Below are 17,522 nucleotides of genomic sequence, written 5' to 3' on the forward strand. Positions count from 1 at the left end.
CTGATTTTGGGGAATTTCTTATGATTTTTTGGGGATTTTTTTCATTATTTTTCCTGATTTTTTCCCCGATTTTTCCTGATTTTTTTCCTGATGTATACCTATTTTTCCTGATTTTTTTCCTGATTTTTCCTCATTTTTTAATTGATTTTTCTCTGATTTTAGGGGATTTTAAATTATTTTTCGGGGGGATTTTTTTTCTTTTTCAAGATTTTTCCTTATTTTTTTTTCCCCCCTGATTTTTTCTGCATTTTCAAATGATTTTTCCTGATTTTTTCCTAATTTTTTCCTGATTTTTACTTGATTTTTCCTGATTTTTCCCTGATTTTTTCATTATTTTTCCGTGATTTTTTCCTGATTTTTCATGATTTTTAAATTTTCATCTAATGGTTTTTTTCCCCTGGATTTTTTCCCTGATTTTTCCCTGATTTTCCCTGTTTTTCCCTGATTTTTTTAGATTTTTCCTGATTTTTCCTTTATGTTTCCTGATTTTTCGTTATTTTTTCCTGATTTTTTCCCCCCTGATTTTTCCTGATTTTTCCCTTATTTTTCATTATTTTTTAATGATTTTTCCTGATTTTTCCTGGATTTTTTTCCTGTTTTTTCCTGATTTTTCCTGATTTTTTTCATTATTTTCCCCCGATTTTTCCTTGATTTTTCCCCGATTTTTCCCTGATTTTCCCCGATTTTCCCCCCGATTTCCCCCCGTTTTCCCCCCACTTTTCCCCATTCCCCCCCCTGCTTTTTTTTTTCCTTCCCCCCATTCCCTCCCTGATTTCGGGCCGTTGTGGGTGACGTTTTCCCGGTTTTTTTTTGGGAATTCTTGCAGCTGGAGCTGGCGGAGGCGGCGGGGCGGCCGGGCCGGGAGCTGGCTGCCATCCACGTCTCGCTGGCCGCCACCTTCCGGGACCTGGGCCAGCATTCCCGGGCCCTGGAGCACTTCCAGAGGGAGCTGCAGCTGCGGCACGGGGAGCCCCTGGAGGTGGGACCCAAATTCCCAAAATTCCCATCCCAAAATTCCCAAAATTCCCGTCCCAAAATCCCCAAAATCCCCAAAATCCCCGTTCCCGCATTCCCGGGCCCTGGAGCACTTCCAGAGGGAGCTGCAGCTGAGGCGCGGGGAGCCCCTGGAGGTGGGACCCCAAATTCCCAAAATTCCCCTCCCAAAATTCCCAAAATTCCCAAAATCCCCAAATCCGAAATCCCCAAAATCCCCGTTCCCGCATTCCCGGGCCCTGGAGCACTTCCAGAGGGAGCTGCAGCTGCGGCGCGGGGAGCCCCTGGAGGTGGGACCCCAAATTCCCGAAATTCCCGTCCCAAAATTCCCAAAATTCCCAAAATTCCCGTCCCAGAATCCCCAAAATCCCCGTTCCCGCATTCCCGGGCCCTGGAGCACTTCCAGAGGGAGCTGCAGCTGCGGCGCGGGGAGCCCCTGGAGGTGGGAGCCAAAATTCCCAAAATTCCCATCCCAAAATCCCCAAAATCCCCAAAATCCCCAAATCCGAAATCCCCAAAATCCCCGTTCCCGCATTCCCGGGCCCTGGAGCACTTCCAGAGGGAGCTGCAGCTGAGGCGCGGGGAGCCCCTGGAGGTGGGAGCCAAAATTCCCAAAATTCCCCTCCCAAAATTCCCAAAATTCCCAAAATTCCCGTCCCAAAATCCCCAAAATCCCCGTTCCCGCATTCCCGGGCCCTGGAGCACTTCCAGAGGGAGCTGCAGCTGGAAAAAATTCCCAAATTTCCCAGCCCAAAATCCCCAAATTCCCAAAATTCCCGATCCTAAATCCCCAAAATCCTAATCCCAAATTCCCAAAATTCCCGTCCCAAAATTCCCAAAATCCCCAAATCCCGATCCCAAATCCGTTCCCGGGCCCTGGAGCACTTCCAGAGGGAGCTGCAGCTGAGGCGCGGGGAGCCCCTGGAGGTGGGACCCCAAATTCCCAAAATTCCCATCCCAAAATTCCCAAAATTCCCAAAATTCCCATCCCAAAATTCCCAAAATCCCCAAAATCCCCAAATCCCGATCCCAAATCCGTTCCCGGGCCCTGGAGCACTTCCAGAGGGAGCTGCAGCTGCGGCGCGGGGAGCCCCTGGAGGTGGGACCCCAAAATTCCCGAAATTCCCATCCCAAAATCCCCAAAATCCCCAAAATCCCCGAATCTGAGATCCCCAAAATCCCAACTCCCCGTTCCCGCATCCCCGGGCCCTGGAGCACTTCCAGAGGGAGCTGCAGCTGAGAAAAATTCCCAAATTTCCCAGCCCGAAATTCCCAAATTCCCGAAATTCCCATTCTAAATTCGCAAAATTCTGATCCAAAATCACCAAAATCCCAAATTCCCTCTCCTAAATCCCCAAATTCCCAAATTTCCCAGCCCATAATTCCAAAATTCCCGAAATTCCCATTCTAAATTCCCAAAATTCTGATCCAAAATCACCAAAATCCCAAATTCCCGCTCCTAAATCCCCAAATTCCCAAATTTCCCAGCCCATAATTCCAAAATTCCCGAAATTCCCATTCTAAATTCCCAAAATTCTGATCCAAAATCACCAAAATCCCAAATTCCCTCTCCTAAATCCCCAAATTGCCAAAATTCCCATCCCAAAATTCCAAAATTCCCGAAATTCCCATTCTAAATTCCCAAAATTCTGATCCAAAATCACCAAAATCCCAAATTCCCGCTCCTAAATCCCCAAATTCCCAAAATTCCCATCTTAAAAATCCCCAAAATTCTGATCCGAAATCACCAAAATCCCAAAATTCCCATCCCAAATCCCAAATTCCTGATCCTAAACCCGAAATCCCCAACATTCCCAAAATCCTAAATCCCCAAAATCCCCAAATTCCCGATCCCAAATCCCTGGGCCAAACTCCTGATCGTAAACCCCAAATTCCCGATCCCAAATCCCCAAAATCCTAATCCCAAACTCCCAAATTCCCATCCCAGATTCCCAAAATTCTGATCTAAAATCCCAAATCCCCAAAATCCCCAAATTCCCAAAATTCCCGATCCCAAAATCGCCAAAATTCCATTCCAGATCCAAAAATTCCCATCTTAAATCCCCAAAATCCCATCGCAGATTCCCACCCCAAATTCCCAAAATTCCATCCTAAATTCCCAACATCCCAAATCCCAAAATCCTGATCCCAAATCCCAAACCCCAAAGTCCCAAAAATTCCCAAAAATTCCCCAAAAAATCCCCGAAATTCCCAAATTTCCCAGGAGTGCCGGACGTGGCTGAATCCCAAAATTTTCTAAAAATTCCCAAACAAGCCCGAAACTTCCTAAAAAAATCCCTAAAAAACCCATAAAATTCCTTTAAAATCCCCCAAAACTCCCCAAAATTCCCCAAAAAATTCCCCCAAAATTTCCAAAAAATTCTGAAAAATCCCAAAATTCCCAAATTTCCAGGAGTGCCGGACATGGCTGATCCCAAATCCCCAAAATTCCCCAAAATTCCCAAATTCCCAAATTTCCAGGAGTGCCGGACGTGGCTGAACCCCAAAATTTTCTAAAAATTCCCAAAAAATCCCCAAAATTCCCCAAAAATTCCCAACCAATCCCAAAAATTCCTCAAAAATCCCCAAAACCCTTTAAAACCTCCCAAAAATCCCTAAAAATCCCCCAAAACTCCCCCAAAAATTCCCCAAAATTCCCAAAAATCCCCCAAAAAATTCCCGAAATTCCCGAATTTTCCAGGAGTGCCGGACGTGGCTTATCCCAAATCCCCCAAATTCCCCAAATTCCTCAAAATTCCCCCAAATTCCTGAATCCCAACATTTTCTAAACATTCCCAAACAATCCCAAAAATTCCCCCAAAAATCCCCAAAAAAACCCTTTAAAAACCCCCAAAAAAGCCCTAAAAGCCCCCAAAACTCCCCAAAAATCCCCCAAATTCCCCAAAAATCCCCCAAATCCCCAAAAATCCCCCAAAAATTCCCGAATCCCAGGAGTGCCGGACATGAATCCCCAATCCCAGATCCCCAAAATTCCCCCAAAATCCCCAAAAAACCCCAAAAAAACCCTTAAAAAAACCCCAAAAAAGCCCAAAAATCCCCCAAAACTCCCCCAAATCCCCAAAAATTCCCCAAAATTCCCAAAAAATTCCTGGAATTCCCAAATCCCAGGAGTGCCGGACATGAATCCCCAATCCCAGATCCCCAAAATTCCCCCAAAATCCCCAAAAAACCCCAAAAAAACCCTTTTAAAACCCCCAAAAAAGAGCAAAACTCCCCCAAAACTGCCAAAAATCTCCCAAATCCCCCAAAATTCCCAAAATTCCGGAATTCCCGAATCCCAGGAGTGCCGGACGTGGCTGAACGTGGCGCTGGCGCTGGAGGAGTCGGGGGCGGCGCCGGCCGAGCTGCTCAGCCCCCTCCGGAACGCGCTGGGATGCGCCCGGAATGCCGGGGACACGGAGCTGCAGGTGGGAATCCCGAATAACGGGAATTCCGGGAAAAATTTGGGAATTTTTGGGGATTTTGGAGCGTTTTAGGGCATTTTTTGGGGATTTTTTGGTGAATTTTTGGGGATTTTTTGGTGAATTTTGGGGATTTTTGGGGCTCTGGGATGTGCCCGCAGCGCCGGAGACACAAAACTGCAGGTGGGAATTCCCAAATTTTGGGAATTTTTTGGGAAAAATTTGGGAATTTTGGGGGATTTTTGGAGCGTTTTAGGGCATTTTTGGGGATTTTTGGGGATTTTTTGGGGGATTTTTGGGGATTTTTTGGGGCTCTGGGATGCGCCATTTTTAATGGTTATTATTGGGACTTTTTGGGGGATTTTTTGGGGTTAATTTGGTCATTTTTGGGCCTTTTTCCCTCGAAATTCCCAATTTTTGGGGCTGTTTTTGGGGTTAATTTTGGAACTTTTGGAACATTTTCCCCCTGAAGTTCCCGATTTTTGGGGCTATTTTTTGGGTTTATTTAGGGCTATTTTTGGGACCATTTTGTGGATTTTTTGGGACTAATTTTGGCATTTTTGGACCATTTGTCCCCCGAAATTCCTCATTTTTGTGGCTATTTTTAGGGTTTTTTTAGGGTTCTTATTGGGACTTTTTGTGGGATTTTTTGGGGTTAATTTGGCCATTTTTGGGCCGTTTTCCCCCCAAATCCCCAATTTTTGGGGCTATTTTTCTGGGGTGTTTTGGCAATATTTTAGGGCTATTTTTGGGGTTAATTTGGCCATTTTTGGGCCGTTTTCCCCCTGTAATTTCTGATTTTTTTAGGGCTATGCTTGGGAATTTTTGGGGGATTTTTTGGAGTTAATTTGGCCATTTTTGGGCCATTTTCCCCCTGTAATTTCTGATTTTTTTAGGGCTATTATTGGGATTTTCTGTGGGATTTTTTGGGGTTAATTTGGCCATTTTTGGGCCTTTTTCCCCCCGAAATTCCCGATTTTTCAGCGGCGGGCGCTGCGGCGGCTCCGGGCTCCTGGGGGATTTTTTGGGGTTAATTTGGGCATTTTTGGGCCATTTTCCCCCCGAAATTCCTGATTTTTGGGGCTATTTTTTGGGGTGTTTTGGCAATATTTTAGGGCTATTTTTGGGGTTAATTTGGCCGTTTTTGGGCCGTTTCCCCCCGAAATTCCCGGTTTTCCAGCGGCGGGCGCTGCGGCGGCTCCGGGCTCCTGGGGGATTTTTTGGGGTTAATTTGGCCATTTTTGGGCCGTTTTCCCCCCAAATCCCCAATTTTTGGGGCTATTTTTCTGGGGTGTTTTGGCAATATTTTAGGGCTATTTTTGGGGTTAATTTGGCCATTTTTGGGCCGTTTTCCCCCTGTAATTTCTGATTTTTTTAGGGCTATGCTTGGGAATTTTTGGGGGATTTTTTGGAGTTAATTTGGCCATTTTTGGGCCATTTTCCCCCTGTAATTTCTGATTTTTTTAGGGCTATTATTGGGATTTTCTGTGGGATTTTTTGGGGTTAATTTGGCCATTTTTGGGCCTTTTTCCCCCCGAAATTCCCGATTTTTCAGCGGCGGGCGCTGCGGCGGCTCCGGGCTCCTGGGGGATTTTTTGGGGTTAATTTGGGCATTTTTGGGCCATTTTCCCCCCGAAATTCCTGATTTTTGGGGCTATTTTTTGGGGTGTTTTGGCAATATTTTAGGGCTATTTTTGGGGTTAATTTGGCCGTTTTTGGGCCGTTTCCCCCCGAAATTCCCGGTTTTCCAGCGGCGGGCGCTGCGGCGGCTCCGGGCTCCTGGGGGATTTTTTGGGGTTAATTTGGGCATTTTTGGGCCGTTTTCCCCCTGTAATTTCAGATTTTTTTAGGGCTATTATAGGGACTTTTAGGGGGATTTTTTGGGGTTAATTTGGGCATTTTTGGGCCATTTTCCCCCTGTAATTTCTGATTTTTCTGGGGCTATGCTTGGGACTTTTTGGGGGATTTTTTGGGGTTAATTTGGCCATTTTTGGGCCATTTTCCCCCTGTAATTTCTGATTTTTCTGGGGCTATGATTGGGACTTTTTGGGGGATTTTTTGGGGTTAATTTGCCCGTTTTTGGGCCATTTTCCCCCCGAAATTCCTGATTTTTGGGGCTATTTTTTGGGGTGTTTTGGCAATATTTTAGGGCTATTTTTGGGGTTAATTTGGCCATTTTTGGGCCGTTTTTTTCCCGAAATTCCATGTTTTCCAGCGGCGGGCGCTGTGGCGGCTCTGGGCTCCTGGGGGATTTTTTGGGGTTAATTTGCCCGTTTTTGGGGCTTTTTCCCCCCGAAATTCCTCATTTTTATGGCTATTTTTAGGGTTGTTTTAGGGCTATTATTGGGATTTTCTGTGGGATTTTTTGGGGTTAATTTGGCCATTTTTGGGCCATTTTCCCCCCGAAATTCCGTGTTTTCCAGCGGCGGGCGCTGCGGCGGCTCCGGGCTCCTGGGGGATTTTTTGGGGTTAATTTGGCCATTTTTGGGCCGTTTTCCCCCTGTAATTTCTGATTTTTCTGGGGCTATTATTGGGATTTTCTGTGGGATTTTTTGGGGTTAATTTGCCCGTTTTTGGGCCGTTTTCCCCCTGTAATTTCTGATTTTTGGGGCTATTTTTTGGGGTGTTTTGGCAATACTTTAGGGCTATTTTTGGGGTTAATTTGGCCATTTTTGGGCCATTTTCCACCCGAAATTCCGTGTTTTCCAGCGGCGGGCGCTGCGGCGGCTCCGGGCTCCTGGGGGATTTTTTGGGGTTAATTTGGCCATTTTTGGGCCGTTTTTTTCCCGAAATTCCGTGTTTTCCAGCGGCGGGCGCTGCGGCGGCTCCGGGCTCAGCAGCTCCGGGCCGGGGACCCCGAGGGCGCCCGGGAGACCCAAAAGGAGCTCGGGGGGGACCAGGGGGAGGAGGAGGAGGAATCGGAATCGGAATCGGAATCGGAATCGGAATCGGAATCGGAATCGGAATCGGATTCGGAGCTCTCCGAGAGCGGTGAGAGAACTGCGGGAATTTGGGGGAATTTTGGGAATTTTAGGGGGGTTTAAAGGGATTTTTTGGTGATTTGGGGAGGTTTGGGGGATTTAAGGGGCTTTAATGGGATTTTAGGGGGGATTTTAGGAGGGACTTAAATGGAATTTGGGGGGATTTAAATGGAATTTTAGGGGGGTTTAATGGGATTTTAGGGGGATTTGGGGAAGTTTGGGGGATTTTAGGAGGATTTAAGGGGATTTTAGGGGGGATTTGGGGGATTTAATGGGATATTAGGGGGGATTTTAGGGGGGTTCAATGGGATTTTTGGGGGATTTTGGGGATTTGATGGGATTTTAGGGGGATTTAATGGGATTTTAGGGGGATTTTGGGGGATTTTAAATGGAATTTCGGGGATTTTTGGGAATTTTAGGGGGATTTAATGGGATTTTAGGGGGGATTTTGGGGGATTTAAATGGAATTGGGGGGATTTAAGGGGATTTTAGGGAGGATTTTGGGGGATTTTAGGGAATTTTGGGGGATTTGATGGGATTTTAGGGGGGATTTGGGGGATTTAAGGGGAGGAATCGGATTCGGAGCTCTCCGAGAGCGGTGAGAGAGAACTGCGGGAATTTGGGGGATTTTGGGAATTTTAGGGGGATTTGATGGGATTTTAGGGGGGATTTTTGGGGAATTTTGGGGGATTTTTGGGGATTTTAGGGGGATTTAATGGGATTTTAGGGGGGATTTTGGGGGATTTAGGGGGGATTTTGGGGGATTTAAGGGGAATTTAGGGGGGATTTGGGGGCATTTAAATGGAATTGGGGGGATTTTTGGGAATTTTAGGGGGATTTTTGGGATTTTAGGGGGGATTTGGGGGGATTTTTGGGGATTTTAGGGGGATTTAATGGGATTTTAGGGGGGATTTGGGGGATTTAAGGGGAGGAATCAGATTCGGAGCTCTCCGAGAGCGGCGAGAGAGAACTGCGGGAATTTGGGGGAATTTGGGAATTTTTGGGGGGTTTAAAGGGATTTTTGAGGGATTTGGGGAGGTTTGGGGGATTTAAGGGGATTTAATGGGATTTTAGGGGGGATTTTAGGAGGGACTTAAATGGAATTTGGGGGGATTTAAATGGAATTTTAGGGGGGTTTAATGGGATTTTAGGGGGATTTGGGGAAGTTTGGGGGATTTTAGGAGGATTTAAGGGGATTTTAGGGGGGATTTGGGGGGATTTTTGGGGATTTTTGGGGGATTTAAGGGGATTTTAGGGGGATTTGGGGGATTTAAGGGGAGGAATCGGAATCGGAATCGGAGGAATCGGATTCGGAGCTCTCCGAGAGCGGTGAGAGAGAACTGCGGGAATTTGGGGGAATTTTGGGAATTTTAGGGGGGTTTAAAGGGATTTTAGGGGGGTTTAAAGGGATTTTAGGGGGGTTTAATGGGATTTTTGGGGGATTTTGGGGTGATTTTGGGGGATTTTTGGGAATTTCGGGGGGGATTTGGGGGATTTAAGGGGAATTTAGGGGGATTTAATGGGATTTAAGGGGGGATTTGGGGGATTTAAGGGGAGGAATCGGATTTGGAGCTCTCCGAGAGCGGTGAGAGAGAACTGCGGGAATTTGGGGGATTTTGGGAATTTTAGGGGGGTTTAAAGGGATTTTTGGGGGGTTTGATGGGATTTTTGGGGGATTTTGGGGTGATTTTGGGGGATTTTTGGGAATTCTGGGGGGATTTGGGGGATTTAAGGGGAATTTTGGGGGATTTAAGGGGATTTTAGGGGGATTTAAGGGGATTTTAGGGGGATTTAAGGGGATTTTAGGGAGGATTTAGGGGGATTTTAGGGAATTTTGGGGGGATTTAATGGGATTTTAGGGGGGATTTTGGGGGATTTAAATGGAATTTGGGGGATTTGATGGGATTTTTGGGGGATGTGATGGGATTTTGGGGGGATTTTGGGGATTTAATGGGATTTTAGGGGGGATTTAATGGGATTTTAGGGGGGATTAGGGGAGATTTTGGGGGATTTAAGGGGAATTTTGGGAATTTTGGGGCAGATTTGGGGGAAATTGGGAGGATTTGGGAGATTTTCGGGAATTTTGGGGCAATTTTGGGATTTTTGCAGATGATGAAGACGAAGATCTCGAGGGGTACCCCAAAAGTGTCCCCGGGAGGCGCCGCAGCAACAAGGTGGGGCACCCCAAAAATCCCAAAAAATCCCCAAAATCCCATTTATTTTCCCCAAAAATTCCAAATTTCTCCCTAAATCCCATTTATTTTCCCAAGTATTCCAAATTTCTCCCGAAATTCCATTCATTTTACCCAAAAATCCCAAATTTCTCCAAAAATCCCATTTATTTTCCCAAAAACTCCCCAAGATTCCCAAATTTCTCCTAAATCCCATTTATTTTCCCCAAAAATCCCCCTGAAAAACCCAAATTTCTCCCCAAAATCCCCATTAAATCCCCAAAAATTCCCTAAAATCCCCAAATTTCTCCCTAAATCCCATTTATTTTCCCCCAAACCCCCCAAAAATCCCAAATTTCCCCCAAAATACCCCAAAAATCTCCTTAAATGTCTCTCAAAATCCCAAATTTCCCATTTATTTCCCCAAAAATCCCCAAATTTCTCCTAAATCCCATTTATTTTCCCAAGAATTCCAAGTTTCTCCCTAAATCCCATTTATTTTCCCCAAAAATCCCAAATTTCTCCTAAATCTCGTTTATTTCCCCCAAAATCCTCAAAAATCCCAAATTTCTCCTAAATCCCATTTATTTACCCCAAAAATTCTCTTTAAAATCCCTTCAAACCCCCCCAAAATCCCCCTGAAATCCAAAAAAAATTGGGTAAAATCCAGAAAATTGGGGAAAGAGACCAAAAATTGGGGGGAAAAAGGAAAAAAAGGGGAAATGCCCAAAAATTGGGCAAAGACACCCAAAAATTGAGGGAAAATCCAAAAAAAATTGGGATCTAATGCGCCAAAATTGGGATAAAATCCCAAAAATTGAGGGACAAGCCCCAAAAATGGAGGGAAAATCCCCAAGTTTTTGGAAAATCCCCCAAAAATCCCCAAAAATTGAGGGAAAATCCCCAAAATTGAGGGAAAATCCCCAAAATTGAAGGAAAAATTTTAAAAATTGATTAAATACCCCAAAATTGAGGGAAAATCCCCAAAAATTGAGGGAAAATCCCCAAAAATTAAGGGAAAACTCAAAATTGGGATAAAATCCCCAAATTTTTTGGAAAACCCCCTAAAATTTCCAGAAATTGATGGAAAATCCCCAGAATTGAGGGGAAAAAAAAAATGGATTAAATACCCCAAAATTTAGATAAAATCCCCAAAATTGATGGAAAATCCCAAAACTTGAGGGGAAAATCCCAAAATTGGGATAAAATCCCGCAAAATTGAAAGAAAATACCAAAAATTGAGGGAGAATCCAAAAAATTCCCAAAAATTGATGGAAAATCCCTAAAATTGAGGGGAAAAAAAAAATCGGATTAAATACCCCAGAATTGAGATAAAATCCCAAAAAATTGAGGGAAAATCCACAAAAATGGAGGGAAAATTGCCCAGATTTTTGGAAATACGCCAAAAATTCCCAAAAATTGATGGAAAAATCCCCAAAAATTGCAGGAGAACCCCCAAAAAACTTGAGGAAAACTCCCAAAAATTAAGGGAAAATCCCAAAATTGGGATAAAATCCCCAAATTTTTTGAAAATCCGTAAAAAATTCCCTGAAATTGATGGAAAACCCCCAAAAATTAAGGGAAAATCCCAAAAAATGGAGGGAAAATCCCCCAAATTTTTGGAAATCCGCCAAAAATCCCCAAAAATTGAGGGAGAAGCCCCAAAAAACTTGAGGAAAATTCCCAAAAATTAAGGGGAAATCCCAAAATTGGGATAAAATCCCCAAATTTTTTGAAAATCCATAAAAAATTCCCTGAAATTGAGGGAAAATCCCCAAAAATGGAGGGAAAATCCCCAAAAATGGAGGGAAAATCCCCCAGATTTTTGGAAATCCGCCAAAAATTCCCAAAAATTGAGGGAGAAGCCCCAAAAAGCTTGAGGAAAACTCTCAAAAATTAAGGGAAAATCCCAAAATTGGGATAAAATCCCCACAATTTTTGAAAATCCATAAAAAATTCCCAGAAATTGATGGCAAATCCCCAAAAATGGAGGGAAAATCGCCCAAATTTTTGGAAATCCGCCAAAAAATCCCAAAAATTGATGGAAAATCCCCAAAAATTGAGGGAGAAGCACCAAAAAACTTGAGGAAAACTCCCAAAATTGGGATAAAATCCCCCAATTTTTTGAAAATCCATAAAAAATTCCCAGAAATTGATGGAAAATCCCCAAAAGTTGAGGGAAAATCCCCCAAATTTTTGGAAATCTGCCAAAAATCCCCAAAAATTGAGGGAGAAGCCCCAAAAATTGAGGGAGAAGCCCCAAAAAGCTTGAGGAAAACTCTCAAAAATTAAGGGAAAATCCCAAAATTGGGATAAAATCCCCAAATTTTTTGAAAATCCATAAAAAATTACCAAAAATTGATGGAAAACCCCCAAAAATTAAGGGAAAATCCCAAAAAATGGAGGGAAAATCCCCCAAATTTTTGGAAATCCGCCAAAAATCCCCAAAAATTGAGGGAGAAGCCCCAAAGAACTTGAGGAAAACTCCCAAAAATTAAGGGAAAATCCCAAAATTGGGATAAAATCCCCAAATTTTTTGAAAATCCATAAAAAATTCCCTGAAATTGATGGAAAATCCCCAAAAATGGAGGGAAAATCCCCAAAAATGGAGGGAAAATCCCCAAATTTTTGGAAATCCACCAAAAATCCCCAAAAATTGATGGAAAATCCCCAAAAATTGATGGAAAATCCCCAAAAAATGAGGTTTAAATACCCCAAAATTGACATAAAACCCCCAAAAATTGAGGTAAAACCCCCAAAACTTGAGGTATAACCCCCAAAATGGGAGGAAAAATCCCCCAAATTTTCGGGAAAATTCCCCAAAATTCCCCAAAATTCCCGAAATTCGGCAGTGGAACCGTCGGAACGAGCGGGGCGAGACCCCCCTGCACCGCGCCTGCATCGAGGGCGACCTGCGGCGCGTCCGCCTCTACCTGGACCAGGTAAATGCCCCAAAATCCCCAAAATTCTCCCCAAAAAAATTCCCCGATTTTGCCCCCAAATTGCCCCGAAATTCCCCCGAAATTCCCGATTTTTTTCCAGGGGCACCCCGTGAACCCCCGGGATTATTGCGGCTGGACCCCCCTGCACGAGGCCGCCAACCACGGGCACCTGGGTGAGGGAATTCCCCAAATTTTGGGGCGTTTTGGGGGTTTTTGGGGATTTTTTGGGGGGTGGGGGAGAGGACGGGGGGTGGGAGTGGGGGAAAGTGTGAAAAATGGGGGAAATCCCCCCAAAAAATTGGGAGATTCCCCAAGAAATGGCAGGGGGGAAAGGGGAAATCCCAAAAATGGGGGGAAATTCCCCCAAAATGGGGGGAATTAGCCAAAAAATGGGGGGAATTACCCAAAAAATGGGGGGGAAATCCCAAAAAAGGGGAAGGATTCAAAAAATGGGGAAATCCACCCAAAAATTGGGGGAATTACACAAAAAAATGGGGGAAATCCCCCAAAAAAGGGAATGATTCAAAAAATGGGGAAATCCACCCAAAAATGGGGGGAATTACACAAAAAAGGGGGGGAAATCCCAAAAAAAGGGAAGAATTCAAAAAATGGGGGAAATCCACCCAAAAATTGGGGGAAATTCCGCAAAAAAGGGGGGGAAATCCCCAAAAAAGGGAAGAATTCAAAAAATGGGGGAAATCGCCCCAAAAATGGGGGAAAATCCCAAAAAAAGGGAAGGATTCAAAAAATGGGGGAAATCCACTCAAAAATTGGGGGAATTACCCAAAAAAGGGGGGGAAATCCCAAAAAAAGGGAAGAATTCAAAAAATGGGGGAAATCGCCCCAAAAATGGGGGAAAATCCCAAAAAAAAGGGAAGGATTCAAAAAATGGGGGAAATCCCCCCAAAAATGGGAGAAATCCCCCCAAAAATGGGGGAAAATCCCCCAAAAAAGGGAAGAATTCAAAAAATGGGGGAAATCCACCCAAAAATGGGGGAAAATCCCCCAAAAAATGGGGGAAAATCCCCCAAAAAAGGGAAGAATTCAAAAAATGGGGGAAATCCACCCAAAAATGGGGGAAAATCCTCCAAAAAAGGGGGAAATCCCCAAAAAAAGGGAAGGATTCAAAAAATGGGGGAAATCGCCCCAAAAATGGGGGAAATCCCCCCAAAAATGGGCAGAAATCCCAAAAAATGGGGGGGAAAAAACCTAAAAAATGAGGGGAAAAAATCCCCAAAAACTGGGTGGGAAAATCCCAAAATTTGAGGGGAAAAATCCCAAAAAATGGGGGGGGGGGGAAAAATCCCAAAAACTGGGGGGGAATCCCCCAAAAAATGGGGGAAATACAAAAAAAAGTGGGAAAATCCCAAAAAAATGAAGAAATCCCAAAAAAAAGGAGAAAAGGGGGGAAATCCCCCAAAAAAGGAAGGAAATCTGGTCTGGGAATTGGGGTTAGGTACGGGATCAGATTCTGGATCACATTTAGGATCAGGATCAGCTTTAGGATTTAGGCTCAGCATTAATTAATTAATTAATTTATCAATCAATTAATTGTCAGAGATCGCGTGGCTGCTGCTGGCGCGGGGCGGCGTCAGGAACAGGATCGGGATCAGGACTGGGACCCGATTTAGGATCAGGATCAGGTTTAGGATCAGCTTTAGGCTTTAGGCTCAGCATGAGTTAATTAATTAACTAACTAATCAATTAATTAATCTCCCAGAGATCGCGCGGCTGCTGCTGGCGCGGGGCGGCGTCAGGAACAGGATCGGGATCAGGATCGGGACCCGATTTAGGATCAGGATCAGCTTTAGGATCAGGATCAGGTTTAGGCTCAGGCTCAGTTTTAGGCTCGTCATTAATTAACTAATTAATCAATTAATTGTCAGAGATCGCGCGGCTGCTGCTGGCGCGGGGCGGCGTCAGGAACAGGATCGGGATCAGGACCGGGATCAGATTTAGGATCAGGATCAGGTTTAGGATCAGCTTTAGGATTTAGGCTCAGCATTAATTAATTAATTAATTAATTAATCAATGAATTAATTGCCAGAGATCGCGCGGCTGCTGCTGGCGCGGGGCGGCGTCAGGAACAGGATCGGGATCAGGACCGGGATCAGATTTAGGATCAGATTTAGGATCAGCTTTAGGATCAGGATCAGATCTAGGCTCAGGCTCAGTTTTAGGCTCGTCATTAATGAACTAATTAATTAATTAATCTCCCAGAGATCGCGCGGCTGCTGCTGGCGCGGGGCGGCGTCAGGAACAGGATCGGGATCAGGACCGGGACCCGATTTAGGATCAGGATCAGGTTTAGGATCAGCTTTAGGCTTTAGGCTCAGCATGAGTTAATTAATTAACTAATTAATCAATTAATTGCCAGAGATCACGCGGCTGCTGCTGGTGTGGGGCGTCAGGAACAGGATCAGGATCAGGACTGGGATCACATTTAGGATCAGGATCAGGTTTAGGATCAGGATCAGATTTAGGACCAGGGTTAGGGTTAGGCTCAGGCTCAGTTTTAGGCTCGTCATTAATTAACTAATTAATCAATTAATTGTCAGAGATCGCGTGGCTGCTGCTGGCGCGGGGCGGCGTCAGGAACAGGATCGGGATCAGGACTGGGACCCGATTTAGGATCAGGATCAGGTTTAGGATCAGCTTTAGGCTTTAGGCTCAGCATGAATGAATTAATTAACTAATTAATCACTGGATTAATTGCCAGAGATCGCGCGGCTGCTGCTGGCGCGGGGCGGCGTCAGGAACAGGATCAGGATCAGGACTGGGATCACATTTAGGATCAGGATCAGGTTTAGGATCAGGATCAGATTTAGGCTCAGGCTCAGTTTTAGGCTCGTCATTAATTAATTAACTAATTAATCAATTAATTTCCCAGAGATCGCGCGGCTGCTGCTGGCGCGGGGCGGCGTCAAGAACAGGATCGGGATCAGGACTGGGACCCGATTTAGGATCAGATTTAGGTTCAGCTTTAGGACCAGGCTCAGATTTAGGCTCAGGATCAGTTTTAGGCTCGTCATTAATGAACAAATTAATTAATTAATGTCCCAGAGATCGCGCGGCTGCTGCTGGCGCGGGGCGGCGTCAGGAACAGGATCGGGATCAGGACTGGGACCCGATTTAGGATCAGGATCGGGTTTAGGATCAGGATCAGGTTTAGGCTCAGGATCAGTTTTAGGCTCATCATTAATTAATTAATCAATTAATTAATTGTCAGAGATCGCGCGGCTGCTGCTGGCGCGGGGCGGCGTCAGGAACAGGATCGGGATCTGGATCGGGATCAGCTTTAGGATCAGGATCGGGTTTAGGATCAGCTTTAGGCTTTAGGCTCACCATGAGTTAATTAATGAACTAATTAATGAATTAATTAATTGTCAGAGATCGCGCGGCTGCTGCTGGCGCGGGGCGCGGCGCGGGACGACGCGGGCGGGCCGGGCTGCGAGGGGCTGACGCCGCTGCACGACGCGCTGGCCTCGGGACGCTTCGCCGTGGCGCAGCTGCTGATCCGCAGCGGCGCTTCCCTCGCCGCCCGCGACGCCAAGGTGAGCAAAATTCCCAGAATTTATCGGGAATTTTATCGGAATTTTATCGGAATTGTATCAGAATTTTTTGGGAATTTTTTCAGATTTTTTTCCCAATTTTTTCCCCATTTTTCGGCCATTTTTTACGATTTTTTCTGATTTTTCTCAAATTTTTGCAGGATTTTTTCCTGATTTTTGAGCAGGATTTTTTTTGTGATTTATTGATTATTTTCTCTTTTTTTTTCGGATTTTTCCCCATTTTTGGGGATTTTTTTGGGGTATTTTTACCCCTGAGAATCCCTCTGGCGCAGCTGCTGATCCGCAGCGGCGCCTGCCTCGCCGCCCGCGACGCCAAGGTGAGGAAATTCCCAAAATTTATTGGGAATTTTATTGGAATTTTATCGGAATTGTATCAGAATTTTTTGGGAATTTTTTCAGATTTTTTTCCCAATTTTTTCCCCATTTTTCGGCCATTTTTTACAATTTTTTCAGATTTTTATCGAATTTTTTCGGGATTTTTTCCTGATTCTTTGAGCAGGATTTTTTTTGTGATTTATTGATTATTTTCTCATATTGTTTTTGGGATTTTTTCCCATTTTTGGGGATTTTTTTGGGGTATTTCTGCCCCCTGAGCTTCGCCGTGGCGCAGCTGCTGATCCGCAGCGGCGCCTGCCTCGCCGCCCGCGACGCCAAGGTGAGCAAAATTCCCAAAATTCATCGGGAATTTTATTGGAATTTTATCGGAATTGTATTGGAATTTTTTCAGATTTTTTTGGGAATTTTTTCAGAATTTTTTCAGATTTTTTTCCCAATTTTTTCCCCATTTTTCGGCCATTTTTTACGATTTTTTCTGATTTTTATCGAATTTTTTCGGGATTTTTTCCTGATTCTTTGAGCAGGATTTTTTTTGTGATTTATTGATTATTTTCTCATATTTTTTTTCGGATTTTTCCCCATTTTTGGGGATTTTTTTGGGGTATTTCTGCCCCCTGAGCTTCGCCATGGCGCAGCTGCTGATCCGCATCCGCAATGCCAAGATGAGCAAAAATCCCAATTTTACTGGGAATTCTCTGGGAATTTTTTCAGAATTTTATCGGAATTTTATCAGAATTTTATTGGAATTTTTTAGGAATTTTTTGGGATTATTTACGGATTTTTTCTTGGCTTTTTTTAGGATTTTTTCACGATTTTCTTTGGATTTTTTAGGCATTTTTCCCCCTTTTTTCAGGAATTTTTGTTTCTTTTTCCCTCATTTTTTCCTGGTTTATTCCACAATGGTTTTTTAAAAATTTTTTTGGATTATTTACACATTTTTTCCTGATTTTTTGGGGATTTTTTCCCCCTTTTTTCAGGCATTTCTTTTTCTTTTTCCCTCATTTTTCCCTGATTTTTTCCACAATGTTTTTTTTTTATTTTTTGGGATTATTTATGTATTTTTTCCTGGTTTTTTTAGGATTTTTATTACTATTTTCTTTGGATT

The 17,522-nt window shown here is 44.1% G+C and overlaps 1 protein-coding gene across 1 annotated transcript in view; it reads left to right on the top strand.

The window, feature by feature from the left end:
- Window positions 1-17,522, top strand: part of LOC146768510 (tonsoku-like protein) — a 59,998-nt gene that overhangs the window by 30,110 nt on the left and 12,366 nt on the right. Inside the window, exons 10-16 of the mRNA XM_085561734.1 lie at window positions 827-979; window positions 4,296-4,421; window positions 7,223-7,406; window positions 9,506-9,570; window positions 12,420-12,509; window positions 12,610-12,682; window positions 15,900-16,063. Of these exons, the coding sequence (XP_085417860.1) occupies window positions 827-979; window positions 4,296-4,421; window positions 7,223-7,406; window positions 9,506-9,570; window positions 12,420-12,509; window positions 12,610-12,682; window positions 15,900-16,063 (855 nt within the window). The remainder of the gene's footprint in view (window positions 1-826; window positions 980-4,295; window positions 4,422-7,222; window positions 7,407-9,505; window positions 9,571-12,419; window positions 12,510-12,609; window positions 12,683-15,899; window positions 16,064-17,522) is intronic.

This window comes from Lonchura striata, chromosome 2 (assembly GCF_050655825.1).
Source record: "Lonchura striata isolate lonStrDom1 chromosome 2, ASM5065582v1, whole genome shotgun sequence".
In the NCBI taxonomy this organism is placed as follows: Eukaryota; Metazoa; Chordata; class Aves; order Passeriformes; family Estrildidae; genus Lonchura; species Lonchura striata.